Source organism: Silurus aristotelis (assembly GCF_946808225.1).
Source record: "Silurus aristotelis genome assembly, chromosome: 15".
In the NCBI taxonomy this organism is placed as follows: domain Eukaryota; kingdom Metazoa; phylum Chordata; class Actinopteri; order Siluriformes; family Siluridae; genus Silurus; species Silurus aristotelis.
Window position 1 is genome coordinate 21785310 of NC_139588.1, and position 27831 is coordinate 21813140.

The following is a 27831-nucleotide window of genomic DNA, read 5'->3' on the forward strand; positions in this document are numbered from 1 at the left end:
TCTGCTTTCAGCGAATACTTCGGACATACAAGTAGCACCAATACTTCAACCCTCACAAGATAAAAAATGAGCCTAAACCTCAAATTAGATCCTGTTCTGGACCCCGTTAGCATATTATATAAAAATAAATAAATAAATAAATAAATAAATAAATAAATAATAATAATAATTGGATCGTATATTTTACGATGCAACAACGTATGCATTATATGGAAATGTAACGCTCTGTGACTCAATTTCACTAAAATCAGATTCAGTGTATATATTTATGGTTTTTATATAAGCAGCCTGAGCTCCAGACGCTTAAAAAAAAAGGGCACAGTAATAAATTACAAGCCTTGAGCAGGACGGATGAAGTTATGAAAAGGAAACGCCGCCCTCTAGTGGATAAGATGAGAGAGTTTCACGATAATCATCATGTACATCAAATCCTCATTTGCTGTTATAATGACCTTCCACTAGATTGTGTGGAGATTCATTCAAGCACAAGAGTGTTAGTAAAGGCAGGTAGGTGAGAAGGTGAGGAGACCTGGGGTGCAGTCATCGTTCACATTCACCCCAAAGGCGTTCGATGGGGCTGGAGCTCTACAACAGATCTTCTACTCCTATACCCATTAATCAAGAGCATGGTCATGCTGGAACTGGTTTGGGTCTCCTTGTTCAACTAAAGGGACAAGTTCATGAACTGCTGAAAAAAAATGGGAAAACTGACCCACGGATCCGCTGGATGCTATCGCAGCTGCCTCCAGGAGAACCTCCACGATCCCGGCCCGCACCCTCGCCGACGTCTTACTGTTCGCATCCAGGTGACCCAGAAGCTGCTGGATAACCAGGTGTGAGTGCTGAGACTGAACACACACACACACACACACACACACACACACACACGCACACACACACGCACACACACAGAGAAAGGAGGAGATAAAAAAAGAGAAAATAGACTTAGTCTTAATCATCATTACACATTCATCCATGTTCATCAGCTGTACCAACAAATCCAACTCTTTTCTTCTTTTTGAGGCTGCCATTTAAAAACACTTTGACCAAAAGTATTGGTACACCTGCCATTTCCTCCCATATGTGGTTCTTCTTCAAATTGTTCCTGCAAAGTCTGAACTGCAAAATTGTACAGGATGCACTGGAATGAAATGTGAAGATCTCCTGCTCTAGAGCTATTGAACACCTTTGGGATGAATGTTTTTCAGGCTGACTGCACCTCAGGCCTCCTCAACTTCTCACCTACATCAGTATCTGACTTTACTAAACACCCTTGTGGCTGAATGAATCTCCACAAAAATCTACTGAAACATCTTTCCAGAAGAGTGGAGGTTACTGTAACAGCAAATGAGCAGGTGGTCAGGTGTCCACATATTTTTGTTCATATAGTGCGTTTCTGATATTCCCCCATTTTGGAAAGGGGGGGATTTTTAAACACCACCAGTCCTCCATTAACCCCCCCAAAATTTTTTAATCAATAACATCAAACAGCATTAAAAAAAAGAAAAGAAAAATTTGTGTTTGGTACCCTTAATTGAAGATATTTAAATTGACTTTTACATTGATTGCATCAATGAATTTTTGTTTGTGGTTGATTGGAGTGTATGAATTTTATTTTTAATAGAAAAATGAATGAAGTTAAAAGAACAACAACAACAAAAAGATTCTTCATTGCGCCACACTTGTCATGCCGTTGTTCACCACTAGAGGGCTGCGGCGCATACTTTAAGGAAACACTATTTTTTTAAAGCAATGAGACACAAAAGCCGAATAAATGCAGCCTCTAAACACGCAGTCTCGAGTCTTATATACAGAATTATTACTCATTCAGTACATTGTTCTCAAATGAATAGAATGATCTATTTAATTGGTAAGAAAAGGGAAAAGGACGCCCCTCCTGACAGGCGAACGCCTCACCTGTATGGAGTACATGATGATCTTGAAGCAGCGCACTGCAAACATTTTTCCTTCCCACAGAGAGTGATTATCAAGATGCCTAGAAGGAAAGAGGAGAGAAAGAACAAATGAATATGAAGAGAAACGCGACGGATGAAACAGAAAGACTCTTACATGAGGACGGGAGTGACGGCGTTCTTGATGTTGCCGTAGGCGGCGCGGCCCAGCAGCTCTCGAAAGCAGCGTTCCGTCAGCTCGGCTGGGCTTTCCTTCTCCTTCTCAGTGGCCTGCAGCGGAGACGGGGAACGACTACATACGCACAGAGAGAGAGAGATAAAAGTAAAAGACGAGCCGTCAGTAATGAAATGAGCGCAAGTGACTTCATCTGATTTCATCTGCCATGATAAGGAGCTCAGAGATTAATTAAAAGCTCATGATTAGCTCGAGGCTTCCAGCGCTGCTCAGTGTGAGATCACAGCGTCTTCCCTTCGCGTCCTGAGTGTGTGTGTGTGTGTGTGTGTATGGAAAATCTAGCCAATTTTCCATCATTTATTCAGCAGACTATTTTCGTCCCCCCGCTCGCTTCCTGAACTCCTGATGGTTCCACCTGCGGAGACGATTCTGAGGAGATGATTGAGGTTTGAAACAGAACGAGTCTTCCATGTAAGATTCATTTTCGACTGCAATAATAATAATAAATAAATACGATTTGACCGCAGGAAGAATGTGGGATGGATGGATGGATGGATCCCAATGGGAAATTTACAAGTAATAACTTAATAACTGTGGTGGTAAGAAAATCATCTCAGGACGTGAAAAAGGTTTTTGACATGTATCTGAACGATTGTTTTGAATCGCTCTAATGCCAGATGAGCAGGTTGATAAGCGTTCCTTTTAAAGTGACTGAAGTGTAAAGTTTATACAACTGCCTGAGCTGCTGTAACCAAAATCCTCCGACCAATCAGAACGAAGAATTCAGTAGCATTGTGGAATGGGCCATTTTAAAAACTGGAACATAAGGAACACTATCGAGTAAAGGAGAGGTTCCTAACCACTAGATCATAACCCAGAACCAAGCTGTGGTTGCAGGAACGTTCTGGAGAAAGTTATACATACACTATTATTTATTATGTGTTCAATTAAGAGCTGTGATCCATATTTACATACGACACCTGTTTTTATGGTTTCTGGATCACATTCACGTTCCTCGTGTTACCAGATACCTGGTGCAGCGATTTAAATAATAAAAAATCCCAATTCAAGTGTAAAACTTAGCAACTGAGGACGTAAATGGTTTGTCTTGTACAAAAGGTTGTTGACCCCCGGAAAAGTAAAAACAAAAACAAGAATCAACTCACTGACGTGAGCGTTTGAGCAAAAGAAGTGCCTACGAGACAAATACCCGAAGTGAACCCTCACTTACTGCATCCTCTGTTCCCTTTATAATGACGTTCGAGGAGGAGTTAATCATAAGCTGCCGTTTACAGTAAGAGGCAATTAGCACTTCAAACAGCAGAATAGGAGTAATTAACATCTCCTCCAGCGCTGTAATTACGCCCGGCAGTGGTCACATGGACGGGAAAACGCAGCGGGAAAGAACACAATGGTGGGAAGAATCAAACCTTGATCAGCTCTCTGCATCTTTATTTTCAGATATTTTAATTTTTCAACGTGAACGTAATGTCCCCCATGACATGGAGGGAACTTCTTGTACGAGGTGGTATCAAAAGATTTCGAGACTAAGTTTTGTAACTCGCCAATAGATGGCAGCACAAGGCTGCACGCACAGTCACAGGGAGCACCGACCTTCGTAAATCAGTGTGCCAAAAGACATCATCCTGTGTACATCTATTCTGACCACGTGGGTTGCCACATCACCGAGCTCTCCTCACATGCGAGTTTCTCCCTGAAACAACATGATCTCACTTCGGCACTCGCCAGATTCGGCTCCTGCGAACCTTGCCCCTTTTCTGTAGATGAAGATCTGGGGCGAAGGTCGCTGAAGGTGCTTGATGCGCTTCAAAAAGAAGATTTCCAGAAGAACGCTGGAAACACGGTATTGCTGTGTACTCTTATTTTTAATTGTGTAAAATATCTAAACTATTCTAAATTACTTTCTGGTAAACAAAACCAGTCTCGATCTCTTCCCAGCTTCAGACGTTGCATCATCATTAATCACCCGTCTCTAAGGAGGAAAAAAATCCTTAAATGGAAATGGATATGGACAACAAAAATGTTATCTGATCACAAATCGGGAACTTGGATGAAAAAATAAAAATAAAAAAAGTCGGAAGGATGTATTACAGGACCCACTGGAATCCTACCACGCAGTGGTATTATCTGATATTCTGTAAAGATCGTTGTCCTCATGTATCAAAGGGAAGTGTTATTTCATCGATAAAGGCTTTGGACTTCTGAGCAAAAGGTTGCGAGTTCAAATCCCTACCACCGACTGCTAGCCAGAGATCAACGAGCGTGACGTTAGCGTGACTGCTAAAGCTTTGGAAGGTGCAGAAGAAGAAAAGATTTAGATACAAAACCCTCACCTCTCTGTGCCTTCTCCAGACTGCAGGTTGAACAGCAGGGATGGTACGATCTTGTCCATGTGCTGCGGATCCCAGATGTTCGCCTGCAGTTCGTCGTTGACCGTTTTCCTCACTACGCCCTGCAGCCCTTTAATACCGGCCATGCGGATCCTGATCCAAACATTCCCAAAGTCAGACAAGATCTAAACGAAATCTCGTCTGTAACAGCAACACGCCTCCCCTGTCAATTAATCCACTTTTTCTATATGGACAAAAGTTTGTGGACATCTGACCATAAGATCCATCTATCTATCTAGATCTTCTGATAGCCATCTGCTTTTAGAAGAACCTCCACTCTTCTGGGAAGATGTTCCACTAGATTTCTGTAAAGAATTATCCAGCTACAAGAGTGTTAATAAAGTCAGGTACTGATGTAGGTGAGAAGGTGAGGAGGCCTGGGGTGCAGTCAGCGTTTACAGTTATCACAAAGGTGTTTAAGAGCTCTACAGCAGGAGATCTTCCACTCTAACCCATGTAAAGCGTATCTTCTTGGAGCTGGATTTGTGCACAGGGGTATTGTCATGCTGGGACGGGTTCGGGTCTCCTACTTAAAGTGAAGGGAATAAAATGCTTTCAAAGACATCCTATAAAACTGTGCACCTTCAAGTTTGTGGAAGAACCAGATATGGGTGGAAGAATTTAGAGCTGGAAGAGTACCTGAGTTTACAGACACCGTTGTGAGCACAAATATCTAAAAATAAATAAATAAATAAATCTTGTGGAACATCTTCCCAGCAAAGTGGAGCTTATTCTAACAGGAAATGTAGACTGTGATGTTGAAAACGCACACAACCTTACAGTCAGGTGTCCACATACTTTTGAAACTTCGGCGTGGAAAAATCGCGTGATGTCTGATGTTCGCATTTCATCTGCCACGATGTGAACGTTTCTAACAATGTTTGTAGACGAAGCGATCGTCTTTTCTCACCTGGTGCGAACGTCCGGATCCTCGAAGTTGGAGTGACACATCTCGCTAAAGCGCGACACGAAGAAATCGTAGCTGCGGTGGTACGAGGGCGTGTCCTCTTCGATGTTGGCGAACTTGACGAACTGAGAAAGGAAAATCGAACAGATCAAAGAGGCTTTTCGTTGAGAGATGATTTCTCCACATGAACGCACAGCGTGTCATCATCACACAATAACGCAATAACGAGGTTCCAATTGCATGCAGCGACATGTTCTTACAAATTGGAGCTGATGAAGAGTCGCTTCCTCCTGAGCAGAAATGACTGATAAGCTGTGAGACCAAAAGTATTCCAGACATTTCTAGTTCTGTCTCACTCACTCGCCTTCTCCTCTTCAGTCACTCAGTAAATCATTCTTGCTCTCACTCACTCTCTCCACGTCACTCCCTCATCATCACTCTATCCATGTGACTCCCTCATCATCACTCAATCGCTCTCTCTATCCCTCACTTTTTCCCCTCACCGAACTCTTTAGATCACTCTCACTGACAAGCACCCAGGTTTACCTCTGCCAGAAGGTTAAAACCAAGCTGTAAATAAATTGATCCAAACTCAACAATTGTAGAAGCAAAAATCAGCCACCATCTAACCATCAGAGAAAACCCTTGAGAGATCACCCAAACTCTGAACACCGGCAGAAGAGACGTCTCGGTGCACAAACGGCGCATACCGAATTGGTTCCCAGGATCTGCAGGTTGGGCTTGTCGGCCTCTAGTAGTTTGCGCACCATCTTCAAGAAACTCTCTACGAACAGGTTAATGCTCTGACAGTGGCATGCCATCAGCAGCTGATCCAGAGCCTCCATCGCAATGCACACGTACCTGAGACGAAAAAAAAGGGAGAGAAAGAAAGAAAGAAAGAAAGACAGACAATAAATAAATCAGCTACATGCTGTTATTTTTACACAGGAGATTGCACGCTGCACGGAGAGCGCTATATTTCTTACTTATAATTTATTAATGTAAGAATTATTATACTCATATTAATTGTATTTATCACATTTTCATGATTCGGTACTGTTATTTATTTCAATTTATTTGTAACATTTACACTTATGGCTGGGCTCTCACACCTCTTATTCGATAGAGGCATGGAGCAGGGACGCCCTAATACAAAAGAAGCAAACACAGCCACTGATATTAGTAAAAACCAATCATATTAGCTTTTCTTATTAGGGGGCGCCACAGCAGATCATCCGTCTCCATATCCCCCTGTCCCATCTCCTTCTTTTAAACCAACTACCTGCATGTCTTCTCTCACCACATCCATAAACCTCCTCCTTGGTCTTCCTCTTTTCCTCCTTCCTGGTGGCTTCATCCTCAGCATTCTCCTACTGATATACCCCATGTCCCTCCTCTGCACATGTCCAAACCATCTCAATCTCACCTCCCTCACCTTGTTTTCAAAATCCTACAGGCGCTATCGCTTTAATAAACTCATTTCTAATCCTGTCCATCGTCGTCACTCCCAATGAACATCTCAACATCTTCAGCTCTGCTACCTCCAGCTCCACCTCCTGTCTTTTACTCAATGCCACTGTCCCTAAACCATACAACATCTCAGGTCTCACCACAGTCCTATAAACTTTACCTTTCACTCTCGCAGATACTCTTCTATCACAAATCACTCCTGCTATCACTCTTCTCCACCACTCCACCCTGCCTGCACTCTTTTCTTTACTTCTCTAACACACTCTCCATTACTTTGCACTGTTGATTCCAGGTACCTGAACTCCTCCACCTTCTCCACCTCTTCTCCCTGCAACCGCATCACTCCACTGCCCTCCTTCTCATTTACGCACATGTACTCTGTCTTACTCCTACTGACTTTCATTCCCCTTCTCTCCAGCATGTACCACCACCTCTCCAGGCTCTTCTCAACCAGCTCCCTACTCTCACCACAAATCACAATATCACCAGCAAACATCATAGTCCATTGAGACTCCTGTCTGACCTCGTCCGTCAGCCTGTCCATCACCACTGCAAACAGGAAAGGGCTCAGAGTCGATCCTTGATGCAGTCCAACCTCCACCATTCCTACTGCACACTTCACTGCTGTCGCACTGTCCGCATACATGTCCTGCACCACCCTCACATACTTCTCTGACACACCAGACTTCCTCATACAATACCAGTTACCCCTTCCGATATAATTGTCCATAATTAAATAATCAATGTTAAATAAATAAAACTGCATTTACTAAAGATTGTTTTGGTGTTAATTAAAAAAATTCATATTTAAAATCAACAAAGTTGCACTTATTTGAAAAACATGCATTCTTTTTGCACCCCCCTGTATTATGTTAAGACAATTAGAACTATGTTGTTGTATATGCATTATTGTCAGTATATTTTCATATCTTTTAAAAAGATTTATGCATCATAAATATATATTTTCCAATTAAATTCACAATTTTTTAAGTTGCTCACAGTTGTGTTCTAATTTCATAGCTTTGTAGTTTCATACATTTTCTTTTTACTATCAGGTGGACTATTAGTCATTTACATAAGCTTCAGCTATAATTGTAATAAACTTCAATATAATAATTATATTTTTTTAATGAAATATCTTATCTTTAATGTTTTACCCATGTTTATTTTTCAAACAAAAATTGCGTGTTATTTAAAATTAATTAGCAAACCCCCTGCAATACCGCCGCAGACCACTAGGGATCACAGACTCTTGGTTGAAGACCAACAATTTATGGCATTTTAAGATAAAGGAAACGGAATTCCCTTGTCAAAATTCCATTCTCTTACCCGTATCGGTGTCTGGCCACATCGCGGCACAGTCTCTCAGACAGGTAGGCTCCGATTCGGTCCAGCTTCTCTGGAGCAGACAAAGCGTAGAAGGTCAGCTTCTCCATGTTGGCCTTCACCAACCCGTCCTAGAAATAACAAGGTGAGATGTTTGTGCTCTTTTAAAGATGGGTTATCAAGGACTAAAAATGATCCACCCTAGGGCTAAAGGTATTGGGACACGAGGTTACCAGCTATATCTGGTTCTTCCACAAAAAGTAGGAAAAGCATGCAGGAGCATGAAATTTTCCTTTCACATGAACTAAAAGACCAAAAACCTGTTCCAGCATGACAATGTCCCTGTGCACAAAGCCATCCCCAGGAAGATATGCTTTACATGGGGTGGAGTGGAAGATCTCCTGCTGGATGAATGTGAACACTGACAGCACCCAAGGCCTCCTCACCTCCATCAGTGCCTGACTTTACCAACACCCTAGTGTCTAAAGGAGAACAAATCTCCACACAAATCTAGTGAAACATCTTCCCTAGAGAGTAAAGCTTATTATAAGCGCAAATTAGAATGGAATGGGATGGGATGCTCAAGAAGCATGAACCTTATGGCCAGGATCTAAAAAGGGATTTTCTCTTCTCTAGTGTATAATAAGAGGATCAGGCAACCTGTGTGAATATGACATGCTGGGAAGGAACAGGAAATAATGGTGTCTTACCTCTGGATCTTCGGGAAAGATGTTGTCAACAAGCCTCTTGTAGCGGGGCCTGAAAGCCCCACAGCAGCAACCACACACCCCTGAGAGAGAAAGAGAGACAAAGAGAGAGATAGTAGATATGGAAAAACATCAGACAATCATCAAAACCCCACGGGAAAATCTCGTGTGTAAGAGGCTTACAAAAATCTATTCACATCACAAAAAGACCTTGAGCATTTTAAATAAAGGTTAGCCAGCAGTTCGATATTACACATTTGGTACAAATGCAATGGGCTCGGTTACACGCACATTTACTCGGTGACGCTCGCTATATCACTCGTGACCAGCTCAAATGACCACTGATATAGGATCCAGTTTGTTTGGACTGGTTTTGCATTTAACAGATGCTGCACACTGTAAAACAGAAGTCGCTTTTGTTGATTAAATCGGCAAAAATCCAGAGCGATAGTTTTTCCGGGTTGCGTCTGCAACTGGAACGGCTTACAGTCCTCTGTCGTTAGAAGAGCGGCCTCTAGAGGCGGATCACTGATGCCACGTTGTTTTTACATGCGAGACTGCATGCTGCACGGAGAAAGTCATATTTATTATTTATAATTTATTAAATATATAATATATTAATATTTTATTTAGCACATTTTTTTATGTTTTATTTTTTAACTTGTGACCTTCTGATCCAAAGGCCAATGCATTAACCCCTGAGCTACCACCTCCCCCAACATCCTTACATGGATGGATGGTCATTTTTTTAAAACCAGTTTTAATTTTAAAAACTCTCGGTTATCGGCAAGTAGGATCCAAACCTAGCTATCGCTCAACCTCTAGTTTAAAGCATCATAAAGTATCACACCTACATTTTTACTATCAGATAAACATTTTAGCTTTCTTTTTTGCAGCATGAACAAAATGAAATTTCACAATTTGTTCGTCATTTTTTTTGTTAAATACTTTAAGCATTTTATCATCGAAAGATACTTGTCTCGAAAGAGACAATCGTACTTACAACCCCACAACTACACTGTTTTACATGTATAGGACAGGAAGAGCTGTATGATGCTATTATGAAAGCTAAATCAACAACATGTCAGTTAGATCCAATTCCCACTAAACTACTGAAGGAAGTGTTATATACAGCTGGTGAGCCTCTTTTAAATATTATTAACTCCTCACTATCGTTAGGTCATGTCCCTAAATCCCTCAAGTTAGCAGTTATTAAGCCCCTCATTAAAAAACCTAATCTGGATCCAAACACGCTATCGAATTACAGACCAATTTCAAATCTCCCATTTATGTCTAAGATTTTAGAAAAGATTGTCGCTGCCCAGCTATGTAACCACTTGCAGGAGAACAATATCTTTGAAGAGTTTCAGTCAGGTTTTAGGCCCCATCATAGCACAGAAACTGCTCTAGTTAAAATCACTAACGACCTGTTTTTAGCTTCAGACCAAGGCTACATCTCCCTATTAGTTTTACTAGATCTTAGTGCTGCGTTCGACACTATAGATCATGATCTTCTCCTCGATCGCTTACAGAATTACATCGGTATTCAGGGACAGGCATTAAGCTGGTTTAAATCCTACCTGTCCAATCGTTACCATTTCGTAGATTTAAATGGAGAGCTATCCAGGATAATGCTAGTAAATTATGGCGTGCCACAAGGGTCAGTTCTGGGACCCCTGCTTTTTACAATATACATGCTTCCATTAGGAAATATTATTAGAAGGCATGGAATTAGCTTCCATTGTTATGCTGATGATACCCAGCTATATATTTCATCCAAACCAGGCGATACAGCTCAATTAGCTCGCATAACTGAGTGTGTTGAAGAAATAAGAGATTGGATGACCCATAACTTTCTGCTATTAAATCCTGATAAAACTGAGATTTTGCTCATCGGCCCAAAAAATAGTACACAGAAGCTCCAGCATCTCAGCCTGCATTTAGACGGTTGTTCTGTAACTACTAGTTCAACGGTAAAAGACCTGGGAGTTATTTTAGACAGCAACTTATCTTTTAAAAATCACATCAATCAAGTTACAAAAACAGCCTTCTTTCACCTTAGAAATATTTCTAAGCTAAGAAATATGTTATCTATATCTGATGCAGAGAAGCTCGTCCATGCGTTTATGACCTCTAGAATAGACTACTGTAATGCATTACTAGGTGGATGTCCTGCATCATTAATAAACAAGCTTCAGTTAGTTCAGAATGCCGCAGCAAGAGTTCTTACTAGGTCAAGAAAATACGATCATATAACCCCAATCTTATCGTCCCTACATTGGCTTCCTATTAAGTTTCGAATAGACTACAAACTACTGCTACTCACTTATAAAGCACTAAATGGTTTGGCTCCCATGTATCTATCCAGTCTCTTAACACGCTACAATCCGTCACGCTCCCTGAGATCTCAAAACTCTGGGCTTCTAGTAGTTCCTAGAATAGCAAAGTCCACTAAAGGTGGTAGAGCATTTTCACATTTAGCTCCTAAACTCTGGAATAGTCTTCCTGACAGTGTTCGGGGTTCAGATACACTCTCCCAGTTTAAGTGTAGATTAAAAACATATCTTTTTAGCAAAGCCTACACATAACACACATCACACACATCACATCACAACCTTGTGCTCCAGAACATCTGATCACATGCACATTATCAACTTGTGCTGTTAATATCATGAACAGCAGCTACGCTAATTCCTCTCCACTGCTTCTCTTTCTCTCCCCATCCCGAGGCTTCCTGAGGTTTGGCCAGCTCCAGTCACGTCCCACCTCGTGAAGATTATGGACCTATGGATGATCATGGAGAAGTAGATGCCGAGTGTTTAAAGGCCCTGGCATGGAGAAGCTGATGCTGGATCTATGATGATCACAAATTGTTCTGTATTGTTGAAAGATTTATGACCAAACTTTTGATGTCACCCATATGAGGATGGGTTCCCCTTTGAGTCTGGTTCCTCTCAAGGTTTCTTCCTCATATCATCTAAGGGAGTTTTTCCTTGCCACTGTCGCCACGGCTGCTCATCAGGGACAAACGCACACCATTCACCTTCACTGTTGTTTTCTGTAAAGCTGCTTTGAGACAATGTCTGTTGTGAAAAGCGCTATACAAATAAACTTGACTTGACTTGACTTGATACTATAAGACACTACAGAGACAAAATTATGTGGACACCTGAAAATAAAGTTCATGCTTTTCAAACACCCAATTCCACACCTCCACTCTTCTGAGATGTTCCACTAGATGTTGTGGAGATTTGTGTCAGGTACTTGCCACTTTATGTGCGAGGACACTTCTTTTACTCCTCAGCCCTGTGTTCCGTTATGTAGCTTTATGTTGTTTAATGTAGCACCAGGGTTCTGGAGGAACGCGGTCTCATTTCACTGTGTACTGCGTTAGCTATATATATGGTTTTATTGACAATACAAGCTTCTTGACTTGACTACTGAGGTGAGGAGGCCTGGAGTGTTGTTTACATTCATCCCAAATTCATCTATAGCAGGAGATCTTCCACTCCAACCCATGGAAAGCAGATCTTCATGGAGCTGGCTTTCTGCAAAGCGACATCGTCATGCTGGGACAGGTGTGGGAGTCCTAGTTCAAGTGTCCTGCTACCGCATCCACAAACATCATCATGTACAATTGTGTGCCTCCTACTTTGTTGTAACAGTTTGGAGAAGAACCACATATGTCGGGTTTCCCGATACTTGAAGCCATACAATGTAAATTGAATGCATCTTGATAAGATTGTTAAAAGGTGTTTGAAGTTGTAGATGTTAATATTCTCCTCATCCTGGAGTCAGAGCTCTGCGAGTTCTCAATTCACATCAAAATCTTCTATTCATTCATTACTACCAGTGACTATTATTCCACACACAAGCACTAATATTACCCTAGAGAATGGATTTATTTTCATGGTTTCCCGCTTCCACCGGGGGAAACCCTACACCTTTTTTTTTTTTTTTACCATTAAGCTGAAGACACTCGAATCCATCTCCTTTTAAAACCCAATCATCTGCTCCCACTGCGGAGTCTCGCAGCGTGCATTAGAGATGTTATGAGCTGGAGGTCTAACAGATGTTTGTAATTAAATGAAAAGCTCTTTGGCTCATTCAAATCCGATCTTAATCTAGTAGCAGTATTAATGTAGGAGTCATTGGTGTTGTGTTCGATTTGGCCGTTTCGAATTCCATGCAAAAAATAAATAAATAAATAAATAAAAGCCGCCCATTTGTAGCAGCTGAGATTCCCAGAAGTATTGGGACACCTGACTTTTCCAGCCAATTGTTTAGGATACTTCTGGATGCTCTAGGATGAAATCTTCCCTTCAGAGACCCAAAAATTCATGTTGATGCCCTGGTGCACAAAACCAGCACCATGAAGATCTGCATTAAATGGGATGGAGTGGAAGATCTCCTGCTATAGAGCTACTGAAAACCCTTGGGAGGAACATGAACTGCACCCCTGGCCTTCTTACCTCACCTACATTAGCACCTGCCTTTACTTTCCTGTAGCTGAATGAGGACAAATCTCCACAAAATCTAGTGGAACATCTTCCCACAAGAGTGGAGGTTCTTCTAAGAGCGAATAGAGACGAAGTGTGAAATGGGATGTTATATAAAAAAAAAGTTGGTATTTGTATCAAAATGCATCGTTTTGAACATATTTGCAATGGGTAAACATTTTTTTAATTATATATAATTATTAGTAGATGCGCTCCACTTTTATTATTTAGAAAGTGGCCGATAATTTGAGACCAATGTTTGATATGTAGATTGATTTTTCTTCCTCTGCTGCATGAGGCATTACAACGCTACAGAGACCGAGGTGTGTCCTGAGAGTCACATAGAATACAGATTAACATGGCAGAGGTAGAGCTGTAACTTCCTGCTCACACAACAGGAAAAGAACGTCTGGTTTTATGTCACCTTTTGTTTTGTTTTTTGCATTACAAAGGTGTGTTTGTGAAAGAGACGTGTTAGAAGTCCGAAGGCAGTTAAGTAAATTGATGACTTGCTGTCAAAGAAATCAAAGCGAACTATTATACCGTATTGACCTGCGTCGCATTTTTTTCCAATTGAATTGCGTTGTGTTGAAGCGTCTCTTATCAGTAGCTGCTTTGTATGAGTCATAAATGTATCGTTTCGTTGTCTGTGCATCGAGATGCGAATCACATCGGCCCCTGTTATGAAGCCGCATATCCTGAAATGTTCTATGTTATATAATACCACCTTTTTAATTTCAGTCTTGCCTCAGGTCTAAACATCTACTTATATAACAGCTTAAAAATGGCAGCAACACAATCCTACAACCTGAACCTCTTTCACCTACATATGACCTTGAGCAAAGTCGTGAAAATTGCTAGTTGTCCCTGCTGAAATGCAGGTAAACATTTGGCTCCTGTTGGCTGATGCTTGACAGCAGAGATGAGTCAGGTTTGTCCTTTCAGTCTGCCTCAGAGCAGACCTGGAACATCTCCATGCTGATATTTTAGCCCCGAAAAGAAACTCGCCACAATATAATTATGCATTCAAGGAGACACAAGAGTGGCTGAGCTCTTCTCTCTGAACTACGTCACTGAGGGACCATCTCTGAGAAAGGGTTTGGCATTGAGCACTGCAGAGTCTGCGCTTGCGTCTGCAGTTCTATTTTAATCCCAAGGATAAGTTCTCCTCCTTACCCCACTTCATTCACCTACTTTTTTGCCCCAGCTTGCTCATCTCCACTCGCTCCTGGCACAACATGACTGATGGAAAACTGGAAGCCTTCTCATCCTGTATTATTTTCTTATTCTTGTCCAAGTGTCTCTTTACACCCCCACCACTCCCTACTCATCTTAATTAAACTGCGTGTTATGCTACTTTGCCAAATAATGAAAGAGGAGAGGAAGTTGGAAGAGCAGCTGGAGGATCACTGAAATCTTTACTCAGATATTTTTTTTTTTTTTTTTTGGGGGGGGGGGGGGGATTTTGTGTTTAGAAAACAAACATTGTGGCGTTTGTTTGTCTCTTTACAGCAGAACGGAATCATCTGTACTCTGCTTTATACCTAGTTATATAAATCATGCATAAGTGGATGGATGGATGATTGTGAGGATTCAAAAATGTATAAGTGGATGGATGGAAAATTGTGAGGATTCAAAAATGTATAAGTGGATGGATGGATGATTGTGAGGATTCAAAAATGTATAAGTGGATGGATGGATGATTGTGAGGATTCAAAAATGTATGTTAGTGAGTGGACAGATAAATGAATAAATAAATAAATGATTGCATGAGTAATTAGTGGATGGATAGATAGATGGATAAATAGAGAGAGTGGATGTATGGGTGATAGGATGAATAAATAGATGGGTAGTTAAATGTACGAGTGGATAGACGTGTAAGTAAGTGGATGAAAGGATACATTTTTGGATGGACGAGTGAGTGAATGAGTGGATAGATGGATGAATGGATGAGTGCATGAGTGGATATAAATGTATGCATGGACAAGTGAGTAGATGGATAAAAGATGGATGAATAGATTAGAGTAGGAGTGAATGAGTAAGTGAGTGAACAGATGGAGGGATGGATGAAATGGTCTTTTTTTATTAGTTGTCAGATTAACCAATCAAATCAGCATATCCACAGAACAGTGCTAAGTACACACAGACTGTTTGGAAATACAGTGTACAATGTGGATTCATGTTGATCATTAACTTCTCTGCTGATCACTATGGTGTTCGTTGCCTCTTCGCAGCAGGACTCGGCTCCTCTGTGCAGGAGTTCAGAACGATGGAAAAAGCTAGAGTAAACAGCTATAGATAGCAACTGACTCTTTTTCCAACTTCAAGCCCTCTTTTGGCTACACTGTTGCCCTAGTTAGAGCTCAGAAAGCGATGCCCTTCCAGGCTGATAAAAACCAAACAACTTAAGCACCGCCGTCAGACTCCAGTGACGGCCAGCCGCAAAAAAAGACCAGAGTGGGATTGGATCATGACGAGGAACCAAATAAACCAAACACACTCACAGAGCAAGTCACACCAGAATTCAGAAAATTTACTAAACTGAGGGATATGTCAATAACTGAAAGGCGGGGTGGATTTCTGTTTCTGTAGATAAATATGATTAACTATATGCAGTACAGAGTGAAAGGATATAGGGATGAGTAGATGGATGAATGGGTGGATTATGAGAGGATGGAAAATTGTATGAGTGAGTGGATAGATACATGGGTAAATGGACAATCAGTGAGTGAATGGATAAATGAATGAAAGAGTGGAGAGATGAATGAATGGCTGAGTGAGTGGCTGAAAGAATACATTTTTGGATGGATAAATAGATGGACATAGAAAAAAGAAGATGGATACATGTATGCGAGAGTGAGTGGATGGATGGATAATCAAGTGAGATGATGGACAAATGTATGGGTGGATGGTCAGATGGATGAGTAAATGGGTAGATAAACAGACCAACAAGTGAGAGGATGAATAAACGTAAGAATGGATAGATAGAGGAGCTGGTGAGTGGGTGTAAAAACGTATGGCGTAGTGTATAAATAGATGGACAGATGAAAAGGTGTAAGTGATGTTAACTGTACCATATGTAACATAGGAGAAAAACTGAACCACAAATCGGACTCAGATCAGACATTACATCATTTCGAGCTGAGAGAGTAAAGAGGTCGTCTATAAATAGAGGACTGGGGTCAGTGACTCTTTACATCATGACCTGATTATTAGGTTGTGCGACACACATGGAAATGTCGGCATTCGTTTCATTATTCTATAGTCAACGGCGTGCAGGGCACTGAAACCGCCGTCAATCAAACCATGGGTTTTATTTTCCTCCCTCAGTGAGAGATAGATAGATGCTGGGCACAGTCTTATATGTGCCCAGATTCATGATTGCTGTGTATCTATGGGTGTTGTGCTACACCAAACCACCTGCAGAAGGGGGAAAAAAAAACAAGATGATCTGAGAAAAAGCAAACAGACGAAATAGAGAAGGATAGAGGAGGTAGAATTTCACAGATTGGTAATATTAGCGCTGTTTAGTACAGTACAGTAACCGCTCGAATAACGCAGCACTCATTATACAACCTTGTAATAAACAGATCATCTCTAGAACTAGTTACTTTTATAAAAGCGCGTATTTCACAAGAAAGGAAAAAAGGAAAAAAAAAAAAAGGAAAAGAACGCTTGTTAATTTCTGAGGAACTCTACAGTTATAGACAGGGTGCAAATACTTTAGCAACAATAGCAAGGATCTGGTTACTTCAGCAGGCATACGCTTGAGTTAAATTTGCCATATCCAACGTAAGGCCTACATGCACGTTATGGTCATGAGAACTACTCATGATCAAAAAAATGCAACAAAGCTCCGCCCCCAGAAAGAACGGCGATTCAATTCAAAATGTTTGGCATTTGGCAGACGCTCTTATCCAGAGTAAACTATATTTATCTTATTTATACAAATGAGATCGTAATCGTCCACCGATAGTGGATATTAACAAGTTAGGTTGGATCGTACGTGCCGATAATCGATAGCTTTAACATGTATACTGAATAAAAAACAAACAAACAAACAAACAAAACTACATGTAAAATAGTACTGAACTTTATTACCCAAAAAATAAATAAATTCCTGATACTTGATTAATCAATTATCAATAATAAATATAACAAAGCGCTCTCTGCGCAGCGCGCACTCTCGCATTTAAAAACAAACAGCACATGGTGTCAGTAATTCGGCTCTAGAGGGCGCTCTCGTAATTACTGCAGCCCAGAAGCCGGAAAAACTATTAGTATGGATTTTTGCCGGAAGCCGATAGTTACAGCGATCGACTATCAGTACCGCGACCTCTATTAATAACTAAGGGACATTTCATCCACTTCACTGGAGAATAAATGACTGCTAGCAGAGGTTATTTTTCATATCTGTTTTTGGTTCCAGGTGGATTATCTGGCTGCGCTGGGCGCTTATCAGATTTAGACAGACCGTGTGTACGATAGGGATGGTAAGATTCACAGAATCGCATCGGTGCGTCGGCGTAAACGTAACGGTGTGATGCGTCGATTTCAAAATACATGGTGGCATTTGTATCGCGATGCACAGTTTTAAAAATGTCTCTCTGTAGGAAAGGGGAGAAAAAAAAATCATCATTATTTATACGTAGGGAATGAAATTAAAAGTTATAAACAATGCACCATGACTTTAAATACGATCTGGCGATAATACCATGAGAATGGTGAGAAAGAACAGTCTGTGTGGGAGTTGTAGCGAGAGAGAGAGAGAGAGAGAGAGAGAGAGAGAGAGAGAGAGAGAGAGAGAGAGAGAGAGAGAGAGAGAGAGAGATGCACTGTTTATTCTGCCGTCACTACGCTAGATGCCTTTTATTATTTAGAAAGTGGCCGATAATTTGTGACCAATATTTGATATGTAGATCGACTTCTCGTCGCTAAGCAGTTTCTGAGCGTGTTTTCTCAGCAATATATGACGTGAATATAACGTATCACAACATGGAGGTGTGTCCTGAGAGTCACATAGAATACAGATTAACATGGCAGAGGTAGAGCTGTAACTTCCTGCTCACACAACAGAAAAAAAACGTCTGGTTTTATTTCATCTTTTTTGTTTGAACTACAAAGGCGTGTTTGTGAAAGGGCCATGCGTTTGAAGTCAGAAGGCACTTAAGTAAATTGATCGTATCGGTAGCTGCTTCCTATGCATCTTAAATTGTAACATTGGCTATGCATCGAGATGTGAATCCAAGCGACCTCAGTTATGGAGGTGCACAAACCTAATGTACATGCATGGACCTTTTTTTTTTTTTCTTTTTTTCCCCATAACAGGTCACGGACCGTTTCGTCATCACGCTCTATGCGACTTGATGATATGATCGCATCACGTGCCCGCATCACGTACATCCTTACCACTTTTAAGTCTTTGTGCTCTATGACTGATCGCTACAGACGTTCTCTAACAGCATCCTGTTCTGCCCGAATGCTTTTTTTTAATCTCCCAAACACTAAAGTATAAATCCTGGCACGTCTTGGGACACGATTCCGTTTTGCTTACAGGGCAGAAACTGATTTCTGTAAAACCTGCTGAGAGAGAAAGGGGGGGAAAAATTAAATACGACACTGATTAAGTTTTTCTCTTTGTGACTAATAACTCCTGCAGAGGTGTGCCAATAAAATCAAATCACCCAGGCGGGTTTTATTACCCTGCATGGTTTTAAATTCAAATCAATCGGATCCACTGCTGATTTTAGCGTTTCGCCTGAAATGCCGGCGAGCTGGAGTTGAGATCACGAGCACACAATGCAAAAAATCTACTATATTCCTAGGCAAAAAAAAGAAGAGTGCACCGGTATACAGTGGTCCCCCGAAACTCGCGGGGGTTACGTTCTAAGCCCCAGAAGCTGCATCTCTCCGTTTTTGGCTCTAAATCTGTAAAACATTCACGGCTCGACGTTCCCCGAAGTACACGTGCACCATTGAGTTGAGGAACAGCGTCAAGAACTTCGTACAGGAAATGAACAGGTGATGGAGAGGATGCAGAAAAGAGCTCCGTAATCAGGAGGTTCCTTCACACTTCAATTGAATTAAGTGAACTGCTCTAAGGCAAACCGCCAAAAACATTCTTACGGATCAGCGTTTCTCTGTAGAACTGCGCAATTAGCCTGAAGAGTACGCTAATCTAATGATGGATTGTTATTGACTCTTTAGTGCCGTAATCATGATCTAGGTTTATTCACATGCAAATTTTGTCCGTTTATGTATTTATTTATTGATCGTCTGGAATTTGGACCTGCCAATGAACCCGCTTTGCGGGTGAAAGGAAGATGCTCTCGTCATCCCAATCAGTCTTTAGCCTTGTCTTCCTTCCGTTTTCTATTTCGTGTTAAATAACCTCGTTCGCCAGCTGCTCTACATTAACACGTCGGTCATATTCCGGATCGCACTCGAACCGAGACTATGTTAATACATGAAAAGTCGCGGTCACGGTAACGAGCCCTCTGTGAGGAGCGTTTCCGGATCTGAGTGAACTCACGTACATGTTTCTTTTAATAACGTGTACACGAGACCACCCTGGTGTAAACCCTGAAAGTGGTGGATCTGCAGTCCAGATGCATTAGCGTGATCGGGTCGTATCAGAGGAGAGAGAGAGAGAGAGAGAGAGAGAGAGAGATTACATGGTGCCCTTCAGCACTGTTATCTAAGAGGCATCCTGAGCCCACTTTCTGCTATTAATACATGAAAGTGAAGACCAGCAGCAGCAGGTTTATCCTGCAAATACACCCAAACAAAACAATTAATAATAAAAAATGAAGAATAACCAACTTTGTCATGCCGTTATAGGAAAAAAGATTTATGATAGTGGAGAGTGTTCCTAGGAATGAATGATTGGTGATTGGGGCCGATTTAAATGGGCATGTAGGTGAAGGGAACAGAGGTGATGAGGAGGTGATGGGTAGGTATGGTCTTAAGGAGAGGAATGTGGAAGGGCAGATGGTGGTAGATTTTGCTAAAAGGATGGAAATGGCAGTGGTGAACATGTATTTTAAAAAGAAGGAGGATCAGAGGGTGACGTATAAGAGTGGAGGAAGGTGCACACAGGTGGACTATGTTCTATGTAGGAGATGCAACCTGAAGGAGATTGGAGACTGTAAGGTGTTGGCGGGGGACAGTGTAGCTAGACACCATCAGATGGTGGTAGGATGGTTTTGGAGGTGAAGAAGAAGAAGAAGAAGAAGAAGAAGAAGAAGAGAGTGAAGACTGAAAGAAGAAGAAGATGGTGGAAACTGAAGGAGGAAGACTGTAGTGTGAGGTTCAGGGAAGAGGTCAGACAGGGGCTCAGTGGTGGTGAAGAGGTGCCGGATGATTGTGGAACTACTGCAGGAGTGATGAGGGAGACGGCTAGAAAGGTTCTTGGTGTGACATCTTGGTGTGAAGTCAGGAGAGCATAAGAAGAAAAAGGTTGGAGAAACAGAAGTGGGATAGACAGAGTGATGAGAAAAGTAGGCAGGAGTACAAGGAGATGCAGCAGGTGAAGAGGGATGTGGTGAAATCCAAGGAAAAGGCATATGAGGAGCTTTAGGAGAGGTTGGACACTAGGGAAAGAGAAAAGGATTTGTAGCGATTGGCCAGGCAGAGGGACCGAGCTGGGAAGGATGTGCTGCAAGTTAGAGCAGTAAAGGATGGAGATGGAAATGTTTTGACTAGTGAGGAGAGTGTTGAGAAGGTGGAGGGAGTATTTTGAGCAGCTGATGAACGAGGAAAATGAGAGAGAGAGAGAGAGAGAGAGAGAGAGAGAGAGAGAGAGAGAGAGAGAGAGAGAAGGTTGGATGATGTGGAGATGGTGAAGCTTGTGGAAATGGTGATTAGACAGTCATAAGAACGTTGGCAATGACAGGAAGTCAACGATTTTGCACACGTGCAGAACAAAATCGTGTTTCCAGTATGGATCGAGTAGCGCAGTGTCACTGTCTAGCAATATGCACATGTACTTAATTTAAATCAATATAATAAGTTATTGCAATTTTATTTGATGTAATTCTATTACACATACACACATATATATACACACCTAACCGTACCGAAATTGATCAGAACCATGACTTAAAAACCGAGTTATGAACCGAACCGTGAATTTTGTGCACCCCCTCCTATATAATAAATAACGCGTCTATTTAGATTTGAATGAATTAAACAATAACATTTCTTCAAATGGATAAAATGCAGCTACATTTACCAATGATATACAACACATTTGTATTAACGTCTTTTTATAATTCCTTACACATTGGAACAGATGCTGCACTGAGAGAAAGGCGATTAGAAGAGAACGTCTCAGTCGTGACACCCATCCGCTCCTTCTGATAACGAGTTACGCATCGTCACGACTCGTCCGTGTTCGAACCCGTGGCGTATCGTGACGCCGGACTACTCGCGTCCTGCCGAGTCAGGTAAAGCGCTGAAAAAAAACGAGGCTCGGGATAAATCGATGCGCCGCTGTACGTCAGCGTGAAGCGTGACCAATCGCATCAGCCAGAGCCAAAGTTCCTCGGCGTGGTTTTACAGTGGAGCCGGAGAAGGTAAATAGACCGTCGTCTCTGAGAAACCTGATCTGAAATTCTGGATGCATCATCATGAGCATCATCGTCATCATCACAAGCACACTGCAGCTTCCTCGTGCTGTCAAGCTGTCGGTGTGTGAAGGACACAAAAGGGGAAAAAAAAAAAAAAAAAAAAAAAAAAAAGTGTGTGGCCGAGAGACGACCTTGTGCATGTAGATATGATTTTGATCACACACACACACACACACACACACACACACAGGTGCACACTTACCGTACATGGACAGAGCAGAACGTAAAGATGCTCGTTCCTCGTCCTAGCCTGCAGCTTCTCTTGATGCAGCCACAGCGACACACACACACACACACACACACACACACAGAACCCTCTTCCGTCAACACAGTCACAAAAAAAAAGAAAGAAAAAAAATAACGAAAAAAAAAGGCCCCACACGCTCAGATAGATGTGCAGTGGGGAAATGATGAGCGATGCATGATGACCTTGGCTTTCCCCTGACTATGCCGGGGGAAAAAAAAAAAGAAAAAAAAAAAAAAACGCTGATTATACACTCCGCACACACTCCCCGTATCCAATCAGCTCTCGGGAGGAGGAAAAAAAAAGAGGCAGGGCTGTATGTTAGGCTCCTCCTACTTTCCAAGCTAAACCTTTTCTCTCACAGGAAGCATCGTTTTATTATGCATCAAATCCTCAACCTCGGTCTCTCTGTGGGTTTCCCTCTGCTCGCGCTCACACACACACACACACACACACACATCCGCAAACATTCCCATTTTACAGACACAGCTGGTCGTGTGCATGCACAAGCATACAAGTTGTTTTTTTAATAAAAATCCCTAACAGAATATCATGAAGTAAAAAATAAATAAAAATATTGGAACGTCGAGTTCAGACTTTCACCATTTAATTTCAGGATTTTATTTATTTTTTTAAATCCCTTAATCCCTTTATTATTTCACTTCCAAGTAATTAGATAAATGGCTTTGAGCGTGCGATTTTAAATCTGTTCCCGTTAACGATTTATCGAGCCGATATTTGTCATCTTTTAATTCATCGGCATCGTCCAATTGTGCTGCAAATGAACGCGGATGTTATGCAGGAGCTAAACCGGGCGCGTACGTTCTGCACTTGCGTGAGCAAACGTGACAGTCTCAAACCAGTAGGTGGCAGTATTCTGTATTCAGCATCCAAACAGAGAAACCGGATGAGCTAAACCGTAAATATATAAAGTGCTTTTTACTAACGGATCCGTGTAGCTTTTTTTTTTTTAAATCATGCCTGTTTAGTTGCAACAAGTGTCTGTGTTCCTAATTTGCTCAGTCATCGTTTGTTTTTGTCAGGTCAGTTTTTTCTCGTGTGGAGTTCCCCATTCTCACCGACGAGCTCCAAAGCCGATTTGACGCGGAGAATCGTCCGGAAAACAGATGACACTGTGCGACCAAAGGAAGATCATCAAAAGTACTGGAAGATCGCACATGAACTATAGCGGAAATCTTAGAAATACCGGAACAATTATGGAGAAGGAAAGAAACGGTTAATGATCCAAAGTGTGCCACCTCATCATATTGCATGTATAGGCACCACTGCATCAAACTGGTTCTCTTGTATTCACTGATCATTTGATTGTTAAAAAATAAATAAATGAATACACAGTATGAAAGTTAAAGTGGAAAATTATAGGGTGATATGGCCTCAATTTCTTCAAATTCTATTGGTCGGTGCTTTACAGTGCATACCAACATTGATCCAAGCGTTACTGGAAAGCAGCTAAAGACTTTTAATGCTTTCCATTTGCCAGTTTAATCACCAGTGCCGAAGACAAAACACCTCAAGAACAAACGAAGTAAAGAAATCTGAAGAACATCAACTAGGAAAATAACTAGCAGCATCTTGTCATGTCTACAGGTTCCAGATTTCAGACGCTCATAGCAAGTGTGTATATGTATATTTATATGTATATACTATATGGACGAAAGTATTGGAACACCTGACTTTTCCAGCCATATGTAGATATGTGAAAGCGTAAAATTTTTTTTTGAAGATCTGCTGTTCATGAAGACACTTAATTTCTTGTGTTAAATTAACAAGAATCACTATATTGCAACCCTGCATATGGGACATATTCAGAAACAAATGCACTGCCTCACTATACAAACTGTATAGTAATGTCTATCTTTATTCATTATTGTTTTTTTTATATCAAAAAAATTTTTTTACGTTTTTTTATAGCACCAGCAAACCATGACACTTGGTGATAAAGATCATTCTAATGGGCTACAGTGGAAAATCTTGAGTTTCCTATATCTTTTTGGAGACCAAACATAGAATGAAATGTTCCAGGGTTTTTTTTGTTCAACAAATTAACCAAAAAATATTTTTTTTGTTAAAGAAAATAATGAAATTAATTAATTAATTACAAAATGTTTTTCATTCCTGAGGTGCAGTCAGGTTTAGATTTAAGTGTAGGTATAGTTCTGACCAACCTAACTGAATAGAAAGTAGTCACACGGGTATTAAGGATATTAAGACAAACGTGTGTGAGAACGAAGTGACGAGGCAGATAAAGCAGGCTCTTACCACGTGCCTGGCGATGATCCAACCAGCTCTGGCAATCCAGTGCCAGCCTGTGTGTGGTGTGGGACTCGAGAGCGGGCGTTGTCGCAAGCATCCTGACTTTTTAACTCTTTAACTCAGGAGCACGACAACATCCAGGCTCTCGATCACGACCGAAACGGGTTTAAACACCTGCAAAATGTCTTTACTGGAAGAAAAATCCACACGCCAACGATCGCACTCGAACGTTCCAGAGATAATCCGAGAATCGGTCCACAAGCACAGCCCGGGTTTTAAATCAACACCGTCCTAACACTTTTCATGGAGCAGGAAACTTTTTAGCCTTCGAGAAAGAGCAGTTTTCCTGAGAAGCCTCCAGAGCTTGTATTTCACACGGGAGCTTTAAACTTTGCTTGAGTTCTCAGACAGCTTCTTTCCCTTTTTCTTTCCCTACACTGCCAAAGCAGACAATGTGAGAGGTGGCACAGTGAATGGCATTGTATCAGTGAGATGTTTGTTAATTAGGGGGGGGGGGAGAGAGAGAGAGAGAGAGAGAGAGAGAGAGAGAGAGAGAGAGAGAGAGAGAGAGAGGATTAAAAAAAAAAAAAAAAAAAAAAAAAAAAAACACCTCACACTGAGGGTTGCAATGCTGAAAAAACCCCAAAAGAAAATGAACTTTTCTAGGTTCAGAAAGCACAGATTGAGCGAGAAACAGTCTTGGGTAAGTTATGCTATTTTTATTCTTTTTTTCTTTTATTTATTAGTTATTTTACATTGGACAATGTTTTCAGCCTTCTTTTCTCGCCACTTTTTTTTACGAAATACATTCCCCGCTTCTACACTTAACTAACAAAGTCGCCAGTGTCAGCTCTTTGCCAAGGACCAAGAACAAAAATACATTTTACAACACAAGTCTCTAGAACTGCTGGAGCTTCTCGGTTTCTTGGTAACAGGGTGCATTTACTTTTGGATCATTAACTTCAAGAGCGAGGGGAAAAAAAAAAAAAGGAGGGCTTGAAAGGGATAACTGGAACTGCCGCTATCGCTTCACAATATTAAAATGTAACTTTAAATAGATAAATATTGTGGTAATATTGTGGCTTCGGTGCCCAGTCTCGACAGTGGTACACAAGTCCACCAAATATGCAAATGAGGCTACGGTTGCATTTACACTTGCCATTAACGTGCGATCGCCAATCACCAAAGTCAAACTGAAGTGGTGGATTTTCTTTTGTAAACTATTTTCAGGTCACAGGAAATCCTGCAAAATAAAGAGAACGAGGAGGCTAGTTAAAGGTGAATAAATTCCTTTGTGGAAAATCTTCGATTCTGCAACTTTATTGTGCACAGACAAATTCACCAGTATTTCCCTCGATTTCACCACAAACCACACAGCTGTATGCAGCGGGATTTGCAAGCACTGGACTAAATTTAGCGGCTGGAACTGTTGGCAATAGTTTTTCCGGGTTGCGTTATACAGTACGAGAGTGGCCTCTAGAGGTGAACCCCTGTGCTGTTTAAGTAAAATGCCTTCTTTTTTCTTTTCATTTATTTGGGAATTAACTGTATGTATTTGCAGGGTTCCTTTTTGTTTCAGTTTAAATGCGTCTTATTAAAAATTATTTGTATCAGTAAAATCCACTATCGGTCAACCTCTACTAAAAAGTCTTCATTCACATAAGATTCATTTTACATGAAGAATTGGGGCGATATATAATAATTAATAGAGCTCCTCTGTGATTTTAGTCCCATGCGATCTGGTCACGGGCAGTTGTTTTTTTAATGGATTTTGGTGTGTTCCCTTGCCAGAGAAGACCACAGCATCTTTTACGCTGTATATAACGTCCTGAACGTTGTACTATTCCTATGCAAATGCACCTTAAGGTCTGGGTTCATCGACTTGCTCACACTACAGTTGTTCTCAACAAATTCTCTGTCTTTTTAAAGATATTTGAAAGCTGTCATGAGGACCACAAAGCATACCGAGATACCAAACTTGGGAGTCCCTGTAGGAGATGAACGTAACTCGTATTCAAATTCACACTTGTTCGGAAAGTGAACTACCTGCACGGATGGCATTATTGCCTAGACACGTGAACATTCTTTAAACAATACATATTACTATAAGATGACTCTGGCGACCATCTTATCTGGGGCACAAGCGCGAAAGCACAAAAAACACTTTCTTTCAGAAAAAAATCAGATGTACAGAAAGACCACAGATGAAACAAAGAGGAACTTTCACCAGAAAGACCAAAAGAAACATTTATGGAGAAGGAAAGGAACGGTTAATGATCTAAAAGCATGTCACCTAATGTGATGGACCATATTGGTCAGCGATTTACAGTGCAAACAAACACAAGCAGCCAAAAACTTTCAATCCAATCCAACTGAACTGCGTTATACTAGCTGAAGGCAACACACGCCATGAAGGAACATGAAGTGAAGAAGTCCACACTAGCTCCAGAAATGAAGTAACATGCACCGATGGCATTGTTAGTTTCCACAACACGAAAATCCTACAGACCATATTTTATTGCTAATACATACTACTAGAGAATATTGACCAAGACTTGGACACAGGCGCAAAAGTCACTTTCTTCTGGACTTTTGATGAAATACGCCACGTGAAACACGTAGACGAGAGTTATCCAATTATCAATGCACGCTCCTGATGACATAAAACAAACAAATGTACCAGGGTACGACAAAATCAAGTTCTCAACGCTGCAAGGAGCACCAAGAGCACCAAGTTTACTCGCATTGGAAACACGGTGTGTGCCTGTGAGTTCTCCTGGGTTTCCTCTGGGTTGTCTGGTTTTATCCGATTTCCCAAAAACATTCCTCTGCTTGTAATGGACACTTTAAATAGGCAACTATGCATAAAAGAGTGTGTGAATATGTGTGTTATCGTGTAATAGATCAGTGTTCCATTCAGGGTGTGTATTCCCACTTAATCCCAGTGTTCCCGGGATCAACTCTGGATCCACCGACATTAGAACCAGGACGAAGTTTTGGGCTTTAGCTGGATGGATGGATTCTGATCACAAAGACTTGAAAACAAGTTGTGTATGAATGTTGTAGACTTGGACCTAATGTGTCCAGTCCTTGGACAGATAAAATCCAAAAATAAAAAGCTCTGAAACACTAAAAATATCCCAAAGACTGGTTTAGACAAGTAATTGGCTCAATATGTGCAAAGAGTAAAGTCAAATAAGTTTGTGATTTATTTCACAGTAAAACCACAGGAAAAGCTCAACTACACCACCATAAACATTTCCCAAATCTCGGTC

General features: G+C 41.2%; 2 protein-coding genes across 6 annotated transcripts in view; one reads left to right on the forward strand and one right to left on the reverse strand.

The window, feature by feature from the left end:
• The window catches only part of efr3bb (EFR3 homolog Bb), a 44427-nt gene that overhangs the window by 15567 nt on the left and 1029 nt on the right, over positions 1 to 27831 (reverse strand). For 3 of the 4 annotated variants that reach the window (XM_083562482.1, XM_083562484.1, XM_083562483.1), the window contains exons 3-10: positions 8913 to 8992; positions 8206 to 8333; positions 6117 to 6267; positions 5410 to 5531; positions 4443 to 4592; positions 2071 to 2205; positions 1918 to 1996; positions 713 to 848 (exon numbers count right to left, since the gene is read on the reverse strand). In XM_083562482.1, coding sequence (XP_083418608.1) covers positions 713 to 848; positions 1918 to 1996; positions 2071 to 2205; positions 4443 to 4592; positions 5410 to 5531; positions 6117 to 6267; positions 8206 to 8333; positions 8913 to 8992 — 981 coding nt within the window. Of the gene's footprint in view, positions 1 to 712; positions 849 to 1917; positions 1997 to 2070; positions 2206 to 4442; positions 4593 to 5409; positions 5532 to 6116; positions 6268 to 8205; positions 8334 to 8912; positions 8993 to 22240; positions 22563 to 27831 lie in introns of those variants that run through there. The other variant, XM_083562485.1, reaches the window with a different exon arrangement.
• LOC310737790 (adenylate cyclase type 8) overlaps positions 22595 to 27831 on the forward strand; it is a 38835-nt gene continuing 33598 nt past the window's right edge. The window contains exons 1-3 of one of the 2 annotated variants that reach the window (XM_083562444.1): positions 22595 to 24202; positions 24266 to 25259; positions 26486 to 27312. The gene's annotated coding sequence lies outside the window, so the exon portion shown is untranslated. Of the gene's footprint in view, positions 24203 to 24265; positions 25260 to 26342; positions 27313 to 27831 lie in introns of those variants that run through there. The other variant, XM_083562445.1, reaches the window with a different exon arrangement.